General features: G+C 42.3%; 1 protein-coding gene across 1 annotated transcript; it reads left to right on the top strand.

Moving 5' to 3' along the window:
• The first annotated feature begins 9099 nt into the window (after nt 1-9099).
• On the top strand, nt 9100-23526 carry SDE2 (SDE2 telomere maintenance homolog). The gene is made up of 7 exons (XM_048506831.1): nt 9100-9279; nt 10802-10919; nt 12045-12156; nt 13546-13715; nt 14399-14507; nt 15078-15432; nt 21267-23526. The coding sequence occupies exons 1-7, from the start codon at nt 9172-9174 to the stop codon at nt 21480-21482; spliced, it is 1188 nt and encodes a 395-aa protein (XP_048362788.1). The 5' UTR covers nt 9100-9171; the 3' UTR covers nt 21483-23526.

The raw sequence follows: 23526 nt of genomic DNA, 5'->3' as shown, positions 1-23526 counted from the left end.
CTAACAAGTAGCCAGTAGAGCAACTGTAGAATATATGAAATATAGATATTCCACTTAGATTCTGATAGTGAATGAGCTGTGGTGTTGTGCACCAGTGGGCCTTTGTGAATTGTCTTCAAATGCAGACATGTAGAGTGCATGGCATGCTGAGTTCTGAATAACCCCCACCGCCTTAACTAAATCCATCATATTTGTGGAACCGTGTATGAACTGCCATTTATATCATGTAGCTTTCAGTAGCATAAAAGCTCAGTAGTGAAACTTTAAAAGGGGCTGTTGTTCGCTTCTCAGAAGTTGGAAAGGCTTAAAGGACATTCTTGTTTTGTAATAACTTCAACTGGGTTTTTCACAGAGAGAAGCCTAACTGGTACAAGTATTGCTTAATGCAGTGTAGATGCATTAAGCAGTTTATGTCCAAGAGCCAATGCTACTAGTTGTGTGAGAAAAAGTGCTGTTAAGTCACAAACAACCTATAAGCAGACCCTGTAGGGTTTTCACAGCAAGAGACTTACAGATGTAGTTTGCCACTGATTTCCTCTGCATAGTGACTGTGGACTTCTTTGGTGGTCTTCCATCCAAGTACTGAGCCTGGCTAACTCTGCTTACCTTCTGAGATCTGATAAGATCAGGCTAGCCTGGGCTATCCAGGTCAGGGCTGCTGTTAATTACAGGCCATCCTAAACACAGTTAAACCCATCTAAGCTCATTGACTTCAATGGACTCTGCTTGAGCCAGTCTCTTAGCATGGGACTTGGCAGGGTGAAGATGATATGCACTGCTTCAATAGTTCAATATAGACTTATAGAGTCTCTAGTTATTTGTTTGTATGTGTCCCTAACCAGTTATGCCTACCTAAGACACCTCTGGGACTTTCCTTCACTCAATACTAAAGAAGGTTGTTACAATTGCAAATTCAATTAGAGATGTTGTGTTGGCTCCTGTACCTACGCATTTTATGCAAATGATGGTATTGCTACAGTACCTGCTCAATGAAGGATTGTTGCTAAACTGGATGTTCTGTTGACACTACATCAGTAACTTTGGATGCTATACCACTCATTATACTTCCAAAGTGCTTTTACAATGTATGTTAGCTTCCCCTCTGCTAAATACAGAACTATCTGAACTATTAAATTGCCATCTAAAAGTACTTGCTTCCTTGGTAAATGCATAATGGGTGCTTGATCGGTAAAATACCAGATGACAAATTTGCCTGAAAATATGCCAGTGGACCATTTAGAGAATTTCCAGGGTTTGAATTTAGAGACCAGGAAAGTCTGTTGACTAGGCAATTGCATCAATTAAGTAATCACTCTGTTAACGGAAAAATGATTTTAGAAGCCATAGAGGCTGTAATCCTCTGAACATTTAGTCAAGAGTAAGCCACATTAAACTCAATGGGCTAGCTTTCAAGTAGACATGTATTTAATTGTGCTGTACATCAGGTCAGATCCATAGTGGCTAATGGAAAAACAGTATGCCACCTGTGTCATTTTGAAGAATAAAAATAATCATTTATAAAGGCATCCTAACAATATTTTTGTCAAAGGAGACAAGCAAACAGTTACGTTGAATGACATGTTGCTAATGGAGTGGTGGTGGTGGTGGTGGTGGTGGTGGTGGGGAAGGTATTCTTTGCTTCACTGCTACTTTATAGGGTTCCTAGTTGATTAATCAATTAAAATATTACAGCACCTCACTAGCAAAATTTGGGTAAACATGTACCTCTTGATCAGTCATTCATTTGAAAAATAAATGGGGCGGGTGGGGGGGAGAGAAGGATATAGATAATTGCTAAAATGGGGACAGGTCCAGTTGAAATATTTGTGCTTGAGGTTTATGATATAAATGCACTAGAATAGTGTGAATCAGTTGTTTCAGAAGAGATCAGTAGTTATTGTGAGCACCTTTTTGCATTCAGCATTCCTCACTAGATTTCTCCCAAAAAATCCAGTTTTCAAAACTGTCTGGCATCCTGCTCTATTTAGAAACCTCTTGGTTCCCCAGATACTTGATGGTGCCTAGGACTGCAGCCCCTTCCTTGCTGCGTTCCCTGTTCTGCTTTCGTAGTAGAGCTGTAGTAAGAAGTGCGATTTAAAAATAGAAGAATTCCTGTGGGAGGACATCCTACTACAGCTCAGCCTGCCTGCCAGTGGAACTCCTTTCCTCCTATTGTCAGGCAACGTGATTTTCCTTTTAAGCTATCACGGGGGGTCTCAGTTCGAGATTGCTCCCTGCAGCCACCCTTCTCCAGTCTGCAAGTACCATGTTTCCTCCCCTTGGCTGACCTCTGGAAAAACTCTCTCAAAAGCTCCTAGGCGCGTCTCTCCTCACTGCCTGACAGGAGAAAACCTGCTCCAGATTAAAGGAGAGCGAGTCCATGACGTCACCCCCGAGGGCCTCGTTGCCAAATATCAGCCTGGGCGGGGCTTCCCTGTTCCATGGGGTTTCTAGTGTTTCACTGCGGCTTCGGCGCAGCCGATTTTCTGCTTTGCCGCTGCCTTGTTTCTCCCGCGACAGAAAGATACTCTGGCTGGCATGCTGAGGAAAAACCTCGCTGCAGTCTCCCGCTTATTTGAGCCTGACGATTGTTGTTTAAGCTTCCTTGTAAAGAGCAGGCAACAAGGCTGCTTATAGAAGCTGGAAAGCAGCAAGCAATAGATTTCGCCTCGCATTTTCGCTGGCAATTCTGTTCGTATCTAGTTGTGCCTAAAAATAATCCCCTCCCCCGAAAGTCATTTCTGTAAACGGCCGCTGAAAGTGAAAGATCTCTCTTTCCAGGGAACTATTATAGGCAAATTCTCCATCTTATTTGGATGAGAATACTTTCCCAGTGGTGCTCTCCGTTTTCTTTAAGATATTAATTATTAAATAAAGAACTTTCCATTTCTGCAAGTACTTCAAGACAGTCACCATCTAGCTCACCCGGCCTCCTCCATATTATCTTTCAAAGCCATATTTCTTATCAGAAACGGTGACAGCTGCCACTTCCACACATGAAGACCAGATCACAGTACAACAGATTTGGAAAAAAAATCTGTGTGTGATGGTGGAAGACTACCCATGAAAAATATTGACTGGTGCAAAAATCTACCTAGGGTTGATTTGTAGGACAGGCAGGAATCATGTAGCCTAATGTAGCCTAATGTAGCCTAACTCAAGGGGACCCTTGGATTGCACCTTACAGTACATTCTACGCAGAGTAAAATTAAGGTTGCCAGCTTCAGGTTAGGAAAATTCCTGGATATCTGGAGGATAGAGACACAGCCAGTGAGGGAAGGGTTGGGGCAGGGAGGGACCTCAGTGGGGTCAAATAATGCCGTACAGCTCATCTACCCTGAAAATCTTGTGATAGTGCTACTCTCACAGAATTTGGAAATTCCACTCCATCCCATCCCTCCCCCCATCTCTCTTTTCAGGTTCTAATCAGCTTTCAGAAACTTGAATAGGCTGATATATCCTCTCCATGATTTATTCCTTGAAATAACGCTCAGTGTTTGCAATATCCTGTATTTCTGAGCATATCAAATTTTCAACCAATTGGTTTTTTGAGTTTTTTTCCTCATTTTTCTTTTGGTTAATTTATGTCATTATTTCCTTTGTATCTGAAAGGTTGCCCCAAATACATAGGACCCCCACCTTCTCTGTGGGTGGTCTAGTCTTACTGTTTTGCTATAATCAGGACCAACCACTTCACTATTTGTTACAGTAACAGGCAGAGAACCCAGGAGGAAGCATAGAAGTCTTACCCAAAATCTTTCTTTGAAGGAATCTATATGCAGGCTTTCTCCTCCTCTTCTTTTAATGGATGTTAAGCTGCTCTCAACATTCTGTCCCTTTTAGAGAATAGTCCTCATCAGACTATTTTGGGAGGGTTTTTTCCCACTCTTAGATACTTTACAAAAATCATTGTTTCTTCATACCATCTCTGACATACATACAGACCATTCTGGACCAGGGGCCAGCCAGTTTACCACAATATATTTAGAGTTATAATAACATTTTATTTGAGAACACTGAAATTCTGGACAATTTGGAAGGTTACTATGTCAGACTGCACAGGGAGGCCATTGAAATTCACAAACACCAAAACAACTTCAACAAGACTCTGAAAATTAACAAATCTTGACTATCGGTACTTTAAAAATGGACTGATAACCTCACCTGCAATACAATACACTCAACCACACTTTTGCATAGCAAGTTCCACCCAAACACTTACTGATTGGTTCCCCACCCTGGGACATGGACAATATACCCCACTAAACTTTCCCTTCTCACTAGACACAGTGTGAAACAGACTTTCTCTGTGATACACCTCTGAAGATGCCAGCCACAGAAGCAGGCGAAAGGTTAGGAACAAGATCTACCAGACCACGGCCACGCAGCCCGGAAAACCCACCACAACCAATATTTAGAGTTATGTTTATAATTTATTTTTATTTGTTAAAATGTTTATTAACCACTTATCTACCTTATAGGAACTTAAGGCAACTTACAATGGGGAGCTCGTTTCATGGTTGTGGGGTTTCCACCAAAAATGTCCTTTCTTGTGTAACCACCAGATAAGCTTCTTTGGTTGATGGGCCTGTCCCTGTGTTTTTAGTTTCTGGGTAGGACCATATGGGAGATAGTCCTTAAGATATACTAGTCCCAAATTATGTAGGGTTTTAAACCAACACCTTGAATTGGGCTCAAGAATGGATCAGAAGCCAGTGTGACTGCTGTAGGATTGGGGTAACATGATCCTGATAACTGGCCTCAACCAGCAGTCTCCAAACACTTTTTAAGTGTAGTGCCAAGTAGATGTATTGCAAGCATCCACTCTAGATGTAACTATGGTATGGATCCCTGTGGCTAGATCACACTGAGCTGGGAACAGGTACAGCTGGCACACCAGCTGAAGCTGGACAAAAACACTCTGCCACAGCATCCACCTGATTTTCTAAGGTGACCACTGTGTCGAGCAGCACCCCCAGGCTGCAAATGACTTTTCAAGGAGATTATAACCCTATTGAAGATAGGAGGCCTCAATTTCCTGGTCTGCCTTTCTATTTGAAAGGTGGACTGTATGGCATTATACCACATTATACCGCTCCCCTCCCCACCCCACCCATTGCCCTCCTCAGGCTCCACCCCCCAAAATCTCCATCTATTTCTCAACCCTGAGCTGGCAACACAAGTTTAGGAGGTACTGAACACCTCACGGTTTAAGTGATGAAGTCCTAACTGCTTTGATCTGTTATCATGGCCTTTATCCCCCGCCTTATAAAATACTGGATTTCATATTATTTCTTATACTGTGTTCTACAAAATGCCAGTTTCCATGTTTGTATGAGTGGATAGCAGAGTGTCCAAGCTGAAAGTAAGCCTAAGGCAAAACAGTCTGTTTGCAGAGATTAGATCTATGAGTTACTCCAGTGATACAATCTGGACACCTCATAACAAGGACATGCATCTTTGATTATCCCACCCTGCCAGAATACTCCGTTAACATAATGGAATCTGTAGAACTCATGAACACCACACCTCGCTAAGCTGTTTTTTTGGAAGCCCCTGATACTGTGCTTTGAAAAACCATTTCTCCAAACAATTGCCTCCTCCCTGCATTTCCCCCATCTCCCAGACACGATCTCTCTAACAACAAGATCCCTTCCTGATTCACTCAAGCCTCAGCCAAATTTGAATACTTAAGGCAGAGACTTTAGGAAGCACCTCTGCATAAACCATTCAAGGTATCACTGATATAATCTATTCTAGGACCAATTGACCCCATTGTCCCAAGGAGTAGAGACAATAGATAGAGCTGCTAATTAGCTCAACCCCGCAAGTCCAGCAAGGAAACCCCAAGCAGTTGCAGAGAAACGAAACCTATGTTTGAATTTCCTGCCTTACCTGCGCAAAGGGGTATAGAAGTTCTGCTCACCAGAGCCTCAGTGCTCATTTCTAACCTGAACCTCCCTTGGTCAAGTTGGTGTGAGACACGATATATCATCCTTCGCTTGGGTCCCTATGCTGGCATAGAAATCCTTGCCTTCTTCTGGAACTTCTCTGCAGATTTTAGGTAACGTATAAGTCCCCTGCTTCCCCAACTCCCATTCTATCATCCAACCTATCTTTTCCTTCCTGTTTATATACTTAGGAATTGTGTGTATGTGCCTTAATGTCTCACTGTGTGATTGTTTGCAACCAAAACTTATATAAAAATATTTAAACTGCAATTTGGTCTTTTGTGAATTCTCTGCGAATACGTTTCAAGCTGTTTCTGGTATAGTTGTCTAAAAAGATCCCCTCCCAGCCTACCTCTTGCATTGCTGAGTAATTCCCCATTGCTATATAAAAATAAGTTCGTATACTGTTAAGTTGGGTAACAGATCTGATTGGCTGTGCTGGCTTCTTAAAAGTTGCTTTGGCAGCAACTGCTACCACAACACTAGAATCTTTACTGCATGACTAAAGATAAGCTGGGTGAATGTAAGCTAATGGATATTTCCTTTTAATTGTTATTTACTGTAAGCTTTGGAGGTCACTTAAACTACAGAAATCCTACTGAAGTGGTGGGATGGTTAAAACGGAGCTGACGGAAGCCATTGAATTTGAATCCATTGAAGATGGAGGTTCTGTGGCTGAGCCAGGGAGGACCGGGGTACAGAGCCCAATTCCCTACTCTGGATGGGGCCCAGTTCATACCATCTTCTTTGGGTAAGAGTCTGGGTGTGGATGTCTGTTTGGAGATGCAAATCAATGATGTTGCCAAGATGGCCTTTTTCATCTTTATCAGACCCAGCACCTTTTGCCATATTTATCCCACCCTGACCTAACCACAGTAATCCATGCAACAATCACCTCAATATTTGATTACTGTAACTCACTCTATGCAGGGCTACCTTTGAAGCTGATCTAGAAGTTGCAGCTGGTCCAAAATGCAGCTGCTTGGGCTCCCATAAGAACCTCCCAGACAGCATATATACAACCTGTGCTCTGGCAGCTTTCTGGATCAGGTTCAAGGTATTGATATCTACCTTTAAAGCCCTAAATGGTGTGGGTGGGACCTTTGTATCTGCAGGACTGTCCTCTCTAGTATACTCCCCAGAGAGTCCTGCATTCAGTTACTGGTGGTCCCTGGTCTGAAGGCCATCTGACTGTCCTCAGCTAGGGCCACAGCCTTTTCAGCTGTGGCCCTGGCCTGGTGGAACTTTCTGTCAAGGGACCCAGATCATTATCTGGCCACTTTTTTGTTGGGCATGTAGGACTGAGATGCTCCCCCAAACCTATAGTTATGAACAACAATGATTTATATCGCTAACATCAGATGCCAGCCTGGATTGTGGGACTCCCTGTGGGGTTTGCTACCTGATCTCTCCACCTATCAGCCCTGTCAGTTATCACCTGGGTTGACATTAGCTGTTGTACACCCTGATTTAGAGTGTCCACTGACATCTGAAAAAGCACAGCTGAAGTTAGGAGGCAAGGCTCCCAGTTCATTGGAGTACCATTCAGATATACTTGAGCTTTGTTGCTTTTATTTTTGGAAATCAGCCACTCCTTTCCAGGTTTCTGACTTAAATTGTAACTGCTTTACTGTTTCTTCATAACATCTCTCATATTCATAGCCATTATTCATACCGTGCTAAGTTGTGGCAGCATCAGTTTCTGTTGCACTTCAGGCTCCACATAGCTTCTTTATGAAACTGCCCTTGGCAGCATCACTCTTCCATACAGTTTTCATGATGCCTGTTTGTGTGGACATTGCTGAAGGCTCACTGGACCTAGTCCAAGAACCAGTGCCAGAAGTTACAGAATGTTTGCACTGGAATCTAAATCTCTCTAACCATATGGGATTTCTTTTAATGTGTAGTCTGACTGGAGACAAGGACACTGACATGGGTGCAGAGCACTTTTTCCTCACACTGAATCACTGCAGCAAACCCTAGTTTCAGCATACATGAGGCATCCAACCAGTTCCACATAAGCATTCATTATGGAAGCCTATGTGAGGTTGCTACCTGACTCAGATGTATTTTTTCTTCTTCCAAATATCCTTCACAAATTGCTCAGATTTCTATCATGCTTGTTTCATATACTGAATATGCAGGCTATGGCAGTGTCGGTCAGGGCACGAACGTTTTGTTTTTGAAGAAAATTGCTGGAGGAGGATCCTGGGCTTGTTGGAGCCCTGTGTAATTCAAGCCTTACTCTGGCTGGTTTATTTCCTCCTTCCTTCCTCAGCGTTTGTAATTTTTTTTTTCAGTCGCGTTATCTTAGGCAGCCGGTGGCGGCTGCAAGCTAGGGATCTGTCCTTTGCCTTCGAAACGACCGCTCTTGCTCCTGTTGCCTCTGGCATGGTTACAAGGCAGGCAGTTGCATTTGCTACGTTGGAAAAAACAGATCGTTGGCCCTAAACTGGCATGCAGGCTGGCAATATGGCGCGTGCACACACAATGAACTGGATGCGCACAAGCAGAGAACAGCAGGGGCGGGGGGGGGGGGGGGTTATAATCGGGTTAAAAGAAACAAATAAGTGGAGGGCAAATTATCACACATGAGCAAGTAATATCCCAAATCCTGACACCCACTTTCTAACCGGCCCCAATTTTAAGTAAAAATGAATAACGACAACAAATAACAGGGATGCTGCAGGCAAAGGCGTGGGCTTGGTTTTCAAGCCGCACCCGTCATTGTAGGAAAGCAGAATGGAGAAATTTTCGACTGCAAAACATGGAAGCCTCCGACTCTCATTAGGGTACCAAGAATAGTCAGAAGGCTGATTTAGCGACGCACCCCGCATCCCAGCGGAAAGGAAAGGCAGGCAGGTCACTCGTTCCTGTATTTGAAAAAGGGCGACAGAATGAAGCTCGGCTCGAAGCCAAGAGACAAACCGCCACTTCAGACGACTCTCTGCCGAGCAGCCAATTACTACCCACTCCTCCCCCTCTCTCTCTTGCGTGCTTCACAAATCCTTTTAGCGCGTGCGCAAATAGCACTCTGAGGGTCACGTGGGCGGGAACTAAGACTGGCAAGACAGAAGCGGAGCAATCCCCCGAAGGTCGTGAAGAAATATGAATCCTCTGCTTCCTGTTTGTTCCTTTACGTCACTAGTGCGCGTCGGTGACCGCTCGGTGAGTTGGTGTCGCTTGCTTCCTCCCGAAAAGAAGCGAAAAGAAGACAGAAATGGCGCTACTAGTGAGGGATCCGTTGGCTTCCAGAATGGAGTTGGTGTTGCTACCGGCTGAAGGTTGTTCAGCGCGGAGTTTGCTTCGTGCCCGTTGCGAGAAACAGGTAAGTAGGTGCCTGACCAAGTTGTGAAAGGAGATACAATGATTAGGTTTTTTTGCTCTCTTTATTTTTACTGTTTCTTAGTAAAGTGTGGGGAGGCTAAAGAGTATTTATGTAAATCAAAGGTCTTTGCTTCCCACTTCATACTGAAGTGCGTGAATAGTGTCACATAAATAATGTCACATAAACAAAATCACGATAGTTGTGTCTTGTTTAGAATAATTTTTTGCTTACCTAGTTCGTTATTGCCTATGTGATTTTAACGCTTTTTATCAATCACGGTTGTTTATGGAGTGGGGTGGCAGTAGGTTGTTTAAGTGGTACTATAGTGCTATTAATTGATCTTCTGAATGTACTTTGATATTCCATTTTTTTTGTTTAGTACAATCGTTTATGTGTCTCATAATTTATTTCTTACTTTCTCATCACAAAGACTAAAGGCAGGTTACAAAAAATTAAAGCCAGCAATGTATAAAATATATAAGCTTTTTACAAACATTGAGAAAGCATTAAAAACGGCATTTTGTAGAGTAATATTTGTGTGGGTGCCTTGCTGACCTCATCAGGTGAGCTGTTTCACTAGATGGTATCCACAAGAGGTGTTTAGATATTAGCACTGGTAATCTTGCCATTTTCAGGTCAGCATTTCAAAAGATCATATTCAGGTAAATGAAGCTGTTGGTAGAGAAGCATATCAGGAGATATAGATATGTGAATCCTAGACTGTAAAGGATTTCATGGAGTAATACATGAAGTCTGTCTTTCTTCTGGTAATGCTGTGATCTTGTCTTAACGCCTGTCTTTAGGGGTTGTTCTATTTTCTGTACTTCCAGTTCCTAAGGATCTGTGAACAACAAGCTACTGATGATTCCTGGGCCACAAAATATCCCTGTGTCCCAGAATTATAATGAAGTGATTTGCAAGTGTGCAAACAGTTGGTCTCTGTTAGGTATCACATTCAATATTGGATGGGAGGGTTTTCTGGAATAATTCTTGAAGCTGTTGGTTATTAAACAAATAAAGCTTACAGAAATAGTGGAATAAAAAGGTCTTACCTGCATATTCTGAAGTCGCATATTGAAGTCAATGGAACAGGAAATAAATAATGCTAAATAGTGTTGTGCTATGGGTAATCATTTATTTGGTTCCTGGTATTAATCTTTCTGATTTTTTCTCTCTCATATATGTGTCACTATTAATAGACTATTTCATTTCCCAATTAGTTCTATGCTGGTGTCTGTGTTCTTTATTTTATGGTCTAGGGCTTCTAGGCTGCATAATTGATCACATTTTTGTGTTCCATGCAGACAAAGTCCCAAATCTTCCTACCATTGAGAAAACTGCTAGCATGTTACTTTAAATAGCTGTAAAATTCTGTACTGAACTATTGAAGTGTAACAACACTGAAATTGGTGGACTTGTATCGGAGAGACTCTGTATTGGTTTGCACTGCAAGTAACATGCATTATTGTAACCAAAGCAGAACACTTGTAACCACATTTTATTTTTTAAAACATCTGTCTAGGGTCTTCTAGAAGAACATTTTTATGTCAAGTGTAATGGCCGATGTATTGATTCTGAAGATTTGCTACAGGATGGAGCTGTCTACAGTCTTGAACCCAGACTGTGTGGTGGAAAGGGAGGTTGGTTCTCAACTGCTACTTTCTGCTGAACAAGAGCTGTAACTTTGAAACAAGTGTAAAATGAAAGTCTTCTTTCAGTCCTGCTTAGAAATCTTGTGTTGGCTTAATTATCCCTTCTGAGTCTTTGTGAGATCAAGTTATCATTCTTTGTTTGATTTAATTAATTATATAATATCTATACTTTTTAAAAAGCATCCTTGAAAAAATGTACTTATAAGAGCCACAACTTTTTTTGCAGTGCACAATTATTTTCCTAAGTACATTTTTTAGGCTCGACAAACTGCTTTGATATGCCTTTCAAGCATTCCAACACTATTCCATTGGTACAGAAAGGATTAACTGACTATTGCTAAACAGTGCTGATACTAACACTTGTTTTAGGTCTCTTTGAGGCATGTTTTAAACACTTTGGCAAAATATTGACAGTAGCAATATATGCAAATTTAAATTACTTGCGAAAATTCCAGAGGTCCTTGGCTGCATTACATTGTTCAAATGTAAACTAGAGTACATGGTCCCCTGTGACAGCTATATTGCATGTTTTCTTTAAATGCAGTGAACTAAACAAGTTTCTGATTAAATACAAGCCAACTGATCTGTCTGTATGAAGAGCTCAACAGATGTAGAGATTAAATTTAGATGAGAATATAACATAAGAATTCTTCCAGTTTTACTTTCCCAACATACACTTACTACTTAGTTCCAGAAGAATGTTGACCTTGATGGGGGCAGGATCATGATTAATAGATTGAAGTGGATAACCAGATTGGTCTGAATTATCAGAAAAAAGTTTGAGCCCAGTGACACCTTTAACAAAGTTTTACTCTTGATATAAGCTTTTGCGTGCTTGCACACTTCTTCAAATAAAAGTGCCACTGGACTCAAGTTTTTTCAGCTTGAAATAATCTTTTTCTCTTAATAATTTAGACCATGACATTTAAAATCTGTACTGTTTTGGTCTCAGCTGAGGGTGATTAAATGTTACTAACATAAGTATCACTTTCTAATAGTCTGCCTAATAGGGAGCTGGGGTTCTCATTATTAGAAAGCCCTTTTCTTTAAATGTTGTAATTATTTGGAGGGTATTGCAGTTCTGTTGCTGATATCTGCTGTTGTTCCTCCCAGGTTTTGGATCCATGCTGCGAGCACTTGGTGCTCAGATTGAAAAAACAACCAACCGGGAAGCTTGTAGAGATCTTAGCGGAAGAAGGCTTCGAGATGTCAACCATGAAAAAGAGTGAGGCATTTCTTTCTCTTGGCTGCACTGGGTTGATCCAAAGCTTCCCTGAACACTGATGTGAGAGTGGAGGAGGTGCTTTTGACAGATCCTGCCTTCTTGCTGGAGCTCCCATGAGCTCCTGGCAAACTGTTCCAGAGGGCCCCACCGATGCTCAGTAGTGATATTTTGCAGAATGGGAACCAAGGAATCTGCTGTAAGAAGGTGGTGGTAGTAAAAATTGCTTCTGCATTCTCAGTGTTTGCAGAAGTCTTGGATCAACCCATAAAATAACCACATTTCACTGTTGTTACTCTTCTTTGTGGTAGAATTAAACCATTCAGATGAGAACATCATAACTGCTATGAAATATCACAACACTTCATCTCCTCTTAATCTACCATGGGCCCTTTCCTCCCGGGCCAAAAACAGCGCCCTAGGGACGGCAAAAATGCCGTCCCTAGGGAGCTGTTTGCATGGGCGTGAAGCGACTGTTTCCCAGAAACAGCGGCTTCCAACCACTGCCGTGCGAACGGCAGCGGCTGGAAGGTGTCATGTCCCCCGCACCATCCCTGCAAGCTTACCTCGTCCCCTGGCCTCCGGCTCGTCGCAGAGGCCAGGGGACATGCCCCCCTGGCCTGCGACTTTAGAGCCGTCGCTCCAGCCTGTGGAGGCATGTCCCCTGGCCTCTGCGACGAGCCGGAGGCCAGGGGACGAGGTAAGCTTGCAGGGACGGCGCAGCCTGTGCGAAGGCTGTGCCGCCGCCTGCCGCCTTCCCGGGACCGTCCATGTGAACGGCCCCAGGGAGGGTGCAGAAAGGGCCATGGTCTCAGAAATAATCCATCTTTCTCACTAGCTGTGGTTTTAAAGAACTGATATTTCTGTGTAGTTGCCTGAGAACACTAATGTCTTCGTTGCTAAGCTCTGCCTTGAACTTGCTTATATGGCATCATTACCAAGCGACTCAATGTTAGTGAACTGTACCTGCTTGGTTTCATTACTCTGTCCACATTTTTAGTGACATTTACCATTTGTGCAGGATGTAACTAGTGGAAACTGCTTGGGATAATTGTTTAGAGTGAAACCAAGAAGCGTATGAGGAGAATGATTTTAATTGGCAGGACTTAAATCTTAAATTTCTTAAATATCTTAAATATCTTAAATTTTTGTGTAATAACAGATTTTAAGAATTATGCTCCTCACCTCCCTTTATGTGACACTTGCCCAGTTTCACTCAGTAACTTTTTTCTGTAGTAGGTTTCCAAAGTTTATGCAAACAGGGAGGTGGAGGAGGTTTTGTACCTAGGATATTTTCTCCCTGCATTAAGTGGCACAAATTAGTGACTAAATGATTCCGAACCTGTTGCATAATTTGACATACAGAAAATTATCTTGTTTGCTCCCTTCCAGAATGGCTGAATGGGTAAAGCAGCAAGCAGAACGTGAAGCCGAAAAGGAACAGAGGCGCCTGGAAAGGCTAAAACGCAAACTTGCTGAGCCAAAGCACTTTTTCACTAATCCAGACTATCAGCAGCAGTGTCATGAGATGGCAGAGAGGCTGGAGGACTCTGTCCTTAAAGGTAGTACTGAAAACAGGGAATTTTTGTATCTGAAGGGCTGATCTGCTTTAGTAGAGGCTCTGACTGTGTAGACTTTGCCATAGCTATTGATGATTCAAAATTAAGGTGCTGTGAGTTTTCCAGGTTGTATGGCATAGATGCCAGCCACAGATGCAGGTGAAAAATACCAGCCATAGATGCAGGCAAAACGTCAGGGGAAAATACTACTGGAACGCGGCCATACAACCCAGAAAACCTACAGCATCCTAGTGATTCCGGCCAGGAAAGCCTTCGGCAATAGATTCAAAGTTAAGTTTCATGGTATTCATCTTGGTGATAATTTCTGGACAAATTTGTTGTCAGCTCCACTGATTTCACTCAAGAAGTTGTTGGGGTTTTTTAAATCCTCCTGAATGCTTTATCAAAGTTTCAATAAGTGGTGCAACAGAGCATCAGTGGTTTACTACTCTGTGTATTGGCTACACAGTATGTGATACCATGAACAAAAAAAGGTTAGAGATTAACAATAAGCATGTTAAATAAACTTTTTAATGGAAGATTAGACTTAAGGCAAGGAATGGAGATGTAACCACCTGTCAAATCTCAATGGGCTGTTGGGCTGTTTGTGGTTAGTTTTTGTGAACCTCCTTTGAAGTCTTGAGAATTAGATGAAGGAGGAGCTGAAGGTTTTTACTTCTGTTCAGGAATGCAGGCCTTTTCCGGCAACATGGTGTCTCCAGAAAGCAATGAGAGGCGAAAGCGTCCGAATGAATCTGAGAATGGGGCAGCATTTGAGAAGAAAAGATGTTTTTGGTAAGCATTATAGTATTCACTACTTTCAACATGAGAAGAACAAATTGTAAGACAAAAGATTCAAACTGCTCTTTTTAAAGTGGAGGATGAGTAACTATGAAATAGTTCCAGCTAAAACTGTCCCATAGAATCTTCAGCAGCTCAGCCTGTTGAATTCCCAATTTGAAGTATCATTCAACAGAACTGTAAGATAACCTAAGATTTAAGCAAAAAACAAAAATCTGTGGAAAGATTCAGTACAGCAGAATAATTTAAGTTTTTGCTTCTTCATGAGCTGCGTGAAGTTTTGTGGAAGCTGTATTAATGTATCACATTTTTAAAGTAGTCTTGATAGCCTGTATCTCTTAATGTACATGGTCTCTGTTGTGCTCCTGTTAACATTACCATAAATTATATGGCTTCTCTGTTGTCAAGCAAAAGTTTCTCAGGCTTCATAGGCTCCCATGCCTAGCCTATGGAGCAAGCATCCTCTTAGCCCCTAACCCACATCACTTAAGTCTATTGTGTCTCATCAAGACAATTACTAAATACTTGTACACTTAAAAAACAGATTTCTGGGTAATTTGACAGGCTGGGCGTGGAAGGACTGGAAGACCCTGATAGTTCTCCAGACAGCAGTGACAGTGAAGGTGACGAAGCCCCGTGCACATCAGGAAGCTGCAAGGCTTTGCCTGGTGACCATTTTAAAGTGGCTCCAAGGGCAGAGCTATGTCCTGGTGGTTCCGAGGAATCCATAAGCTGCAGTTCAGTTTCTGACATGGCTGAGAAGTTACAAGAGGAAATGGAACCACCTGGGAAACATCTGGTAGAGGATTTGCTTAGCAGTGAAACTGTTGCTGCTGAGAACCATGAAGTAGCCAAGATGGAAGGAGAGCAAGCAAACACCTTAGGTTCCCAGGAAGCTGTGAGCCAGTTACAAGACCACGTAAGTGTGATCGACGATTGCTGACTGATGGGCTCATTTTGCTATTTTATTCTCTGTTCATCTTTTTAAAATATATGTGAGACACATTGTTCACCTTGTTAACATATATACCTCCCAGGTTATACTGCTATATTAATGCCAAAGGAACAAACGCTGCTTGCATTATGCCACTTTTACTTGTACTAAACAAATCAGAGTTAAATTGAGGGCTTGCTCAAAATCACACGTGTATATGTGTCTGCTGTGTGTTTCTGCTTTCAGAAAGCTCAGAGGAAGACAATAAAATACATGAATTCCCCCAATCCCTCCCTGCCTAAAGCACCTAAGAATGCTAGCTCTAAATTACCGTTAAATTTGCAGCTGTAGCTCTCTATCTACATATTATTTATCAATTGATTTTAATTTTATTTAAAACACTTCTATGCTGCCTTTCCACCTGATCAGGGTGCCCAAGTCAGCACATACCAAAACATTTAAAATTACAAAATAATTCAGTAAGAACACATAAAATCCAGAAACTGAGAGGAGGGCTGGTGCTATTATTGGGGTATGCCAAACAAAGAAGTATTCATCCACTGGTGGAAGACACCATTAGGAGACTGATGGCTATCCCTGGGGAGGGAATTCCACAACTTTGGTGCCATGACCAAGAAAGCACACCTGGTCATGGTTTCCACAGCCTCCCTGGGATCTGCTGTAGCACAAGATAGAGCTGAGTGTCATCCGAATATAGATGTCAGCTCAGCCCAGATCTCTGTATGACCTCTCCTGGTGCCTTTACATGGATGTTGAAAAGCATGGGGGACAAGATGGAACATTGGGAAGTCCAGAGGCCAAGAGTCTGAAATGTACATTTGAAGAAGGACTAGAACCACTGCCAAGCAGTGCCTCCCAATTCTGAAAGACGGAAATCCCAAAGGATACCGTGATACAATATTAGCATTGTATATCCTATGGCACATAAGATCCTTATATTGTGTAACAACTGCGATCCTTCTCTTATGTATCTGGGAAGGAGTTCCATTAATCAGTGGTACCCACTGTCAAATTAGAGGGTTTTGGATTGAGACATGAGCAGAACTTTAATTTATAGGCAACTGTCTGGTGGGACAAGGTAGGCCTGTACAAACGGGACGAGCTTCATCTTAACCAAAGAGGAACCAGGCTGCTGGCGCTCAACATTAAAAAGGTGGCAGAACAGCTTTTAAACTGATCACTGGGGGAAAGCCGACAGGAGCTGAGGTGACTTCGGTTCGGAATACAGTATCTATGGGGATGCAGACAGAGAGGGAGGTTTTTCTAAATCAACCACATACAAGCGAGGAACATAGCAATGTGCATGTGACAAGGGATAGTGTCTACAAAAGACTTGAGGGTAAAGCACATAAATCCCAGGTTAAGGACAGAGACAGGGTATACAGGTGTCTCTATGCTAATAGTAGAAGCATTCGACCTAAAATGGGGGAGCTAGAGTACAGAGTTTTGAAGGAGGACTTTGATATAGTGGGCATTACAGAGACATGGTGGAATGAGGAGAACCAGTGGGATGCTGTTATACCAGGCTACAGGCTCTATAGGAAGGATAGGACAGGGCGCATTGGGGATGGAGTTGCCCTTTACATCAAAGAGAGCATAGTATCACATAAAATAGACAATGCAAGGGGAGCTGGTTCCCCTACAGAATCACTGTGGATATCAATACCAGGTGTGAAGGACAGTTTAATATTAGGAATATATTATAGTCCCCCTGACCAAAGTGCACAAGAGGATTCTGAGATGGAAAAAGAAATTAGAGAGGCCAACAAAAACAAAAATGTCGTGGTAATGGGTGATTTTAACTATCCCCATATAAACTGGAAAAATGCATGTTCAGGTCATAGTAAGGAGAGAGCTTCCTGGATATGCTAAATGACTGTGGCTTAGAGCAGATGGTTGTGGAACCAACCAGGGGAGAGGTGATCCTAGATCTAATTCTATGTGGGACCCAGGACCTGGTGCAGGAAGTCAGTGTTGTTGAGCCGATAGGGAACAGCGACCACAATGCTGTCAGATTCAGTATCTCAGCATGCGAACAAGTGGCAACTACTAATGTAGTTACATTCTCCTTCAGAAAGGGAAATTTCTCAAAGATGAGGGGGATAGTGCGCAGGAAGCTGAAAGGGAAAATCAAGAGAGTCAAAACTGTTCAGGATGCTTGGAGGTTATTTAAAAACACAGTAATAAAAGCTCAGCTGGAATGTATTCCACAGGTTAGAAAAGGCAGCACCCAGTCCAAAAGAAAGCCACCATGGTTAACAAGAGAGGTTGAGGAAATTATCAGAAAAAAGAAAATGTCTTTTAGAAAATGGAAGTCCAGTTTGGCTGATGAAGAATATGAGAGGGAACACAAATGGTGGCAAAAGAGAAGCAAGTTAGCTGTAAGGGAGGCAAAAAAGGATTATGAGGAACACATGGCTATCAACATCAAGACCAGCAACAAACAGTTCTTCAAGTACATCAAAAGCAGGAAGCCAGCAAGGGAAGCAGTAGGCCCGTTAGATGACAAAGGAACAAAGGGTGTGCTAAAAGATGGCAGGGAGATTGCAGAGAAGCTGAATGAATTCTTTGCATCTGTCTTCACCCAAGAGGAGGTGAGGAACATTCCTGCACCTGAACCAAGCTTCTTAGGAGATGAATCCGAGGAACTAGTGAAGATAGTGGTAGACAAGGAAGAAGTTCTGGCAGCCATTGATAAACTAAATGTTACCAAATCCCCTGGCCCAGATTGCATTCACCCAGAGTTCTTAAAGAGCTCAAGCATGAAATTGCTGATCTTCTCACTTTAATATGCAACTTATCCCTGAAATCAGGCTCCATCCCTGAAGACTGGAAGATGGCCAATGTCACACCAATCTTTAAGAAAGGATCTAGGGGGGACCCGGGAAATTACAGGCCAGTCAGTTTGACATCTGTTCCTAGTAAATTAGTAGAATCTATCATTAAAGATAAAATTATAAAACATGTAGAAAAGCAAGACCTGCTGAGAAAGAGTCAGCATGGCTTTTGCAGAGGCAAATCCTGTCTTACAAACTTACTAGAGTTCTTTGAGGGTGTAAACAGGCATGTGGACAGGGGTGAACCGGTGGACATTGTCTACTTGGATTTCCAAAAGGCTTTTGACAAAGTTCCTCACCAGAGACTGTTGAGAAAACTCAGCAATGAAGGAATAAGAGGGGAAGTCCTCCTATGGATTAAAAACTGGTTGAGAAACAGGAAACAAAGAGTGGGTGTAAATGGGAAGTTCTCACAATGGAGAGATGTCGGGAGTGGTGTCCCCCAAGGATCCGTTTTGGGACCAGTGCTCTTTAACCTATTCATAACTGACCTGGAAGTAGGGGTGGGTAGCGTGGTGGCCAAGTTTGCAGATGATACCAAATTATGTAGGGTGGTGAGAACCACAAAGGATTGCGAAGAGCTCCAAGCGGACCTTGATAAATTAGATGAGTGGGCTCAGAAATGGCAAATGCAGTTCAATGTAGCAAAATGTAAAGTGATGCACATAGGGGCAAAAAATCCAAACTTCACATACACGCTACAGGGGTCAGTGCTATCAGTCACAGACCAGGAAAGGGATTTAGGCGTCTTAGTTGATAGTTCCATGGGAATGTCAACTCAATGCATGGCAGCTGTGAAAAGGCAAACTCTATGCTGGGGATCATTAGAAAAGGAATTGAGAATAAAACTGCAAAGATTGTCATGCCCTTATATAAAGCAGTGGTGCGACCACACTTGGAGTACTGTGTCCAGTTCTGGTCGCCGCATCTCAAAAAAGATATTGAGGGAGATAGAAAAGTGCAGAGAAGGGCAACAAGGATGATTGAGGGACTGGAGCACCTTCCCTATGAGGAGAGGCTGCAGCATTTGGGACTCTTTAGTTTGGAGAGGAGGCGGCTGAGGGGGGATATGATTGAAGTCTACAAAATTATGCATGGGGTAGAAAATGTTGACAGAGAGACATTTTTCTCTCTTTCTCACAATACTAGAACCAGGGGACATTCATTGAAAATGCTGGGGGGAAGAATTAGGACTAATAAAAGGAAACACTTCTTCACGCAACATGTGATTGGTGTTTGGAATATGCTGCCACAGGAGGTGGTGATGGCCACTAACCTGGATAGCTTTAAAAGGGGCTTGGACAGATTTATGGAGGAGAAGTTGATTTATGGCTACCAATCTTGATCCTCTTTGATCTGAGATTGCAAATGCCTTAACAGATCAGGTGCTCGGGAGCAACAGCCGCAGAAGGTCATTGCGTTCACATCCTACATGTGAGCTCCCAAAGGCACCTGGTGGGCCACTGCGAGTAGCAGAGAGCTGGACTAGATGGACTTTGGTCTGATCCAGCTGGCTTGTTCTTGTGTTCCTCTGAAAAAAATGTCTTTCTATACAGATTTTCTGCCAGTGTTTTGAGATTCAGACCAAATTCAATCTCACTTTACCAAGAAATACCATAGTTGAAGGACACATCATGATTAGCTTTGTAACAAGAAAATCTTTGACCCCTAACCTAGGGTATTCACATGTTGAGGCCAAAGCAATTCAGATGAACATGACCATAGTGTGCTTAAAGAGGTTTCCTGCTTATGGAGCATGAGCTTGCAAAAGAGTCTACTGCAAAGTTTCTTACATTACAGAAATAAGAATACAGTTACTGTTGGCAGCCATGATGGTGCAACTTTGTCCTCTATCCTATACATCAGTGGTGGCGAACCTATGGCACGGGTGCCAGAGGTGGCACTCAGAGCCCTCTCTGTGGGCAGACGCAGAGTGCCCCCCCCCCACATCTATGCTGGCCTGGGCCGCTGGGCTCGATTATTAGCATTAAACCTAAGACCTAGTTTTGGGGAAGCAGTGTAGGCAACCCTGTTAAGCGCTATTAAACCCCACTGATTTTCATGCAAAGAACTAAAGTGCGATCTTTTAGCTGGCAATAAGCTTGGTTGCTGGCAATGGGGCTTGCTTCTGAGTAAAACCTCCTAGGGTTCTGATTCACCCGTTGGAAGAGTTGCACTGTTGCTTCAAAGCAAAGCCACCAACTACCACCAAACTTACTCCCGAGTAACGCACGCCTCGGAGCCAACCGGTTTTTCTAAACTAAAACCTCAGTATTCAGGTTAAATTGTCGTGTTGGCACTTTGCGATAAATAAGTGGGTTTTGGGTTGCAATTTGGGCACTCGGTCTCAAAAAGGTTCGCCACCACTGCTATACATAATAATGGATCCTCATATTTAAATTTTTCCTGTCACTACATAACATGGGGAATTTACAATAGCATGCCTTGGAAGTGTTTGAGAACCACCACGTGACTCTTAATAGTATTTCCTTTTGCGTTATTCCTGATTTGTTTAAAGAAACAAAAAAAGGAAGGCGAGAGTAAAAAGGAGATGTTCACGTAGATGCACTTGTGTATTGAGGGAAGCAACTTTTTAATGCTTAAGGGGAAAGCCTCTAGGAATTCAGATTTTCTCCTTAATTAGAAAACATAGCAAGTGATCTGTTTCTGCATGAAATCACTTGGTATGGTTACAGGTCAAGCAAAGGAGTGAAATGAATATGGGTTCCCTGGGGGCTTCTAGTGGTTGCTAAAGCCCTGAGGTTTAGACTGATAGCATAGAACAGTCATCAAGTTGACTGTTGACTTGCTCTTGAACAAAAAGAGGCAGCTGGATTGCCTGGGGATCCAGAGCAACCTGAACCCCACTAATATTTGTATCCCCCTCAAGCAGCTAGTGAATGTTTTATCTTTTGGGTGTGTAGATGTACATTTACAACATTGTGTTTCTCTCATTTTTAGGAAACTGTAACAATAAATCTGCTGGAATACAACTCTGCTACTGAACTAGAAACCCTTGGGTTAGAGAAGCTGAAGGTTGAACTGATGGCTTTGGGACTAAAATGTGGCGGCACGTTACAGGAAAGAGCAGCAAGGCTTTTCTCAGTGAGAAGTCTGGCTAAAAGTGAGATTGACCCTGCTTTGTTTGCAAAGCCTTCAAAGGGGAAAAAGAAATGATCGGTGCTGGAGTCTTTGATACCTTGGCTTCCAGATTTGTCATACTGATATTTGTATAATGTTTTGGAAATGATTACCATCTTACATAAAGTGGTTCTTGTGTCATCTTTGATTTTTCTGCCTGCAACCTTTGCACTGGAAGACCAGGGTCAGATTCTACTGATCCAGAAGATAGTTCACCTTCGAAGATAGCAGCATATTAAAAGTACCAAGTGGCAAACTTTAAAAAGTGATAAATTGGGGGAAAATGAACTCTTTGTGAACGACATTCCAGGAGATAGAAAGCAGAGGGGAAAGGCTGCTGTATGGCGTGAAGACTTAATGAAAGCACCACACCTAGTCGATGAAAGCAAAGCCCCCAAGCTTCTGACTTTGTAGTGAATCATTGACCTATTAGCCTTGTCCATCTGCATAACGACATAGTAAAGTTGAAATATTAGTAACATTTGTGTTGTAGTCATGTATGCTTGGAAGCAAATGTTGAAACTTTTTAACAGTTGAACAATTAATATCTATTTTAGATGAATTAACTGCTGATGATTTCCAAATATTATAAGAGCATTTAATCTTAGTGAAAGGTTTTAATTTCTGTAAATAGCAACATGCAAACTTGAGCCATCTATCTTATTTATTTCCTAGCTTAGGAGATTTGATCAAACTTTATCCAGAAGCAGGATTGCCACCAACACATTAAAACATAAAAGAGTGCTATATTTACATAAACTCTATAGATTACAGGCAGGAATATTCAAGGCAGTGGGTCTTATTATTATTATTACATAATTACATAAATATTATTATTACATAAATGCCCTGATCATCATTGTGGCTTCTGTGCAGTTCTTTGGGGATTCAGAAACCTACAAGTTTAAAATGATAGGGGTGACCAGCTACAGTGTTAAATACTGCATGTACCTAAAAGGAAGACTGATGCTGCTCATCCTCGCAGTAAACACCACATCCAAAAAAGGGCCTAAGTTTTGCTAGGTGTTCTGTTGAGAAAGAGGTAGCATACATTTATTACTGTGCATTCATGTACAAGTATGTACAGTAATGACCTTTTTGTGTATAATTGAATAGGAAGGTAATCATTCCTTCAGTTCAATATAAGTTTTTTTATATAATTCACTGAAGTCCAGTTTCATACTCTCTAGCTGCCCATATGGGGGAAGTATAGTAATAGTTTTACCAATCTTTCTTCTTCTAGGGCTGTATTCCCCTTGAGGGGGTTAGCATTGACTTTTCTTTGCCAAATAGCTCGATTTTGGGCATTTTCAGGGGTAAGGTTGACAGCATGTATGTCTGCAGCAATGCTGTCCATCCACCGTTTCTTTGGTCTTCCACGTGGGTCATTTTTGCCTTTAGGTCCATTCTTGCAACAGAAGTCTCCTCCTGGCACATAATGTGCCTGTACCACTGGAGCCGTGTTTCCCTCGTTTTCTTTGTAATTGGTGTAATTCCAAGTCTGTCATATGACTTCGTTTGTAACACGATCGGAAAGAGTCAGGCCAAGCATCCACCGGAGCATCTTCATTTCCATCACATGAAGAGTTTGTTCATGATTCTGAGTTGTTGGCCAACATTCTGTTCCATACAGGGCCACAGGGAGGATAACTGTGGTGTACACTTTTGCTCTCAGATGTTCAGCTATTCTTTTGTCACACGGGACTCCCGTGGTTTGCCGCCATTTCATCCATTCTGCATTAACTCTAGATCTAAGCATCTAGTAGGGTATCCCCATCTGCTGAGACCAGGGATCCAAGATATTTAAATTGAGTGGTCTTCTTCAAGTCTTGGCCGTTAATTTGGATTATTCTATCTGTTTGAGTGCCTCATTCAAGTTATTCTGTGTTTTGTAAATTTGGCCGTAATCCATAATCAGCTAATGATCTATTGTTATACTCATGTGTTTGTTGTTGAAGAGCCGTGTGTGATTGGTTAACAAGAGCCACATCATCTGCATAAAGCAGTGCCCAAGGATGTGGCATTTGTAAATCAGCTATTACTGTATCCATGCAGAGAATAAATAGAAGAGGTGAAAGTG

Source organism: Sphaerodactylus townsendi, linkage group LG01 (genome assembly GCF_021028975.2).
Source record: "Sphaerodactylus townsendi isolate TG3544 linkage group LG01, MPM_Stown_v2.3, whole genome shotgun sequence".
NCBI classification, from domain to species: Eukaryota; Metazoa; Chordata; class Lepidosauria; order Squamata; family Sphaerodactylidae; genus Sphaerodactylus; species Sphaerodactylus townsendi.
This window is presented reverse-complemented; position numbering and strand designations above follow the sequence as displayed.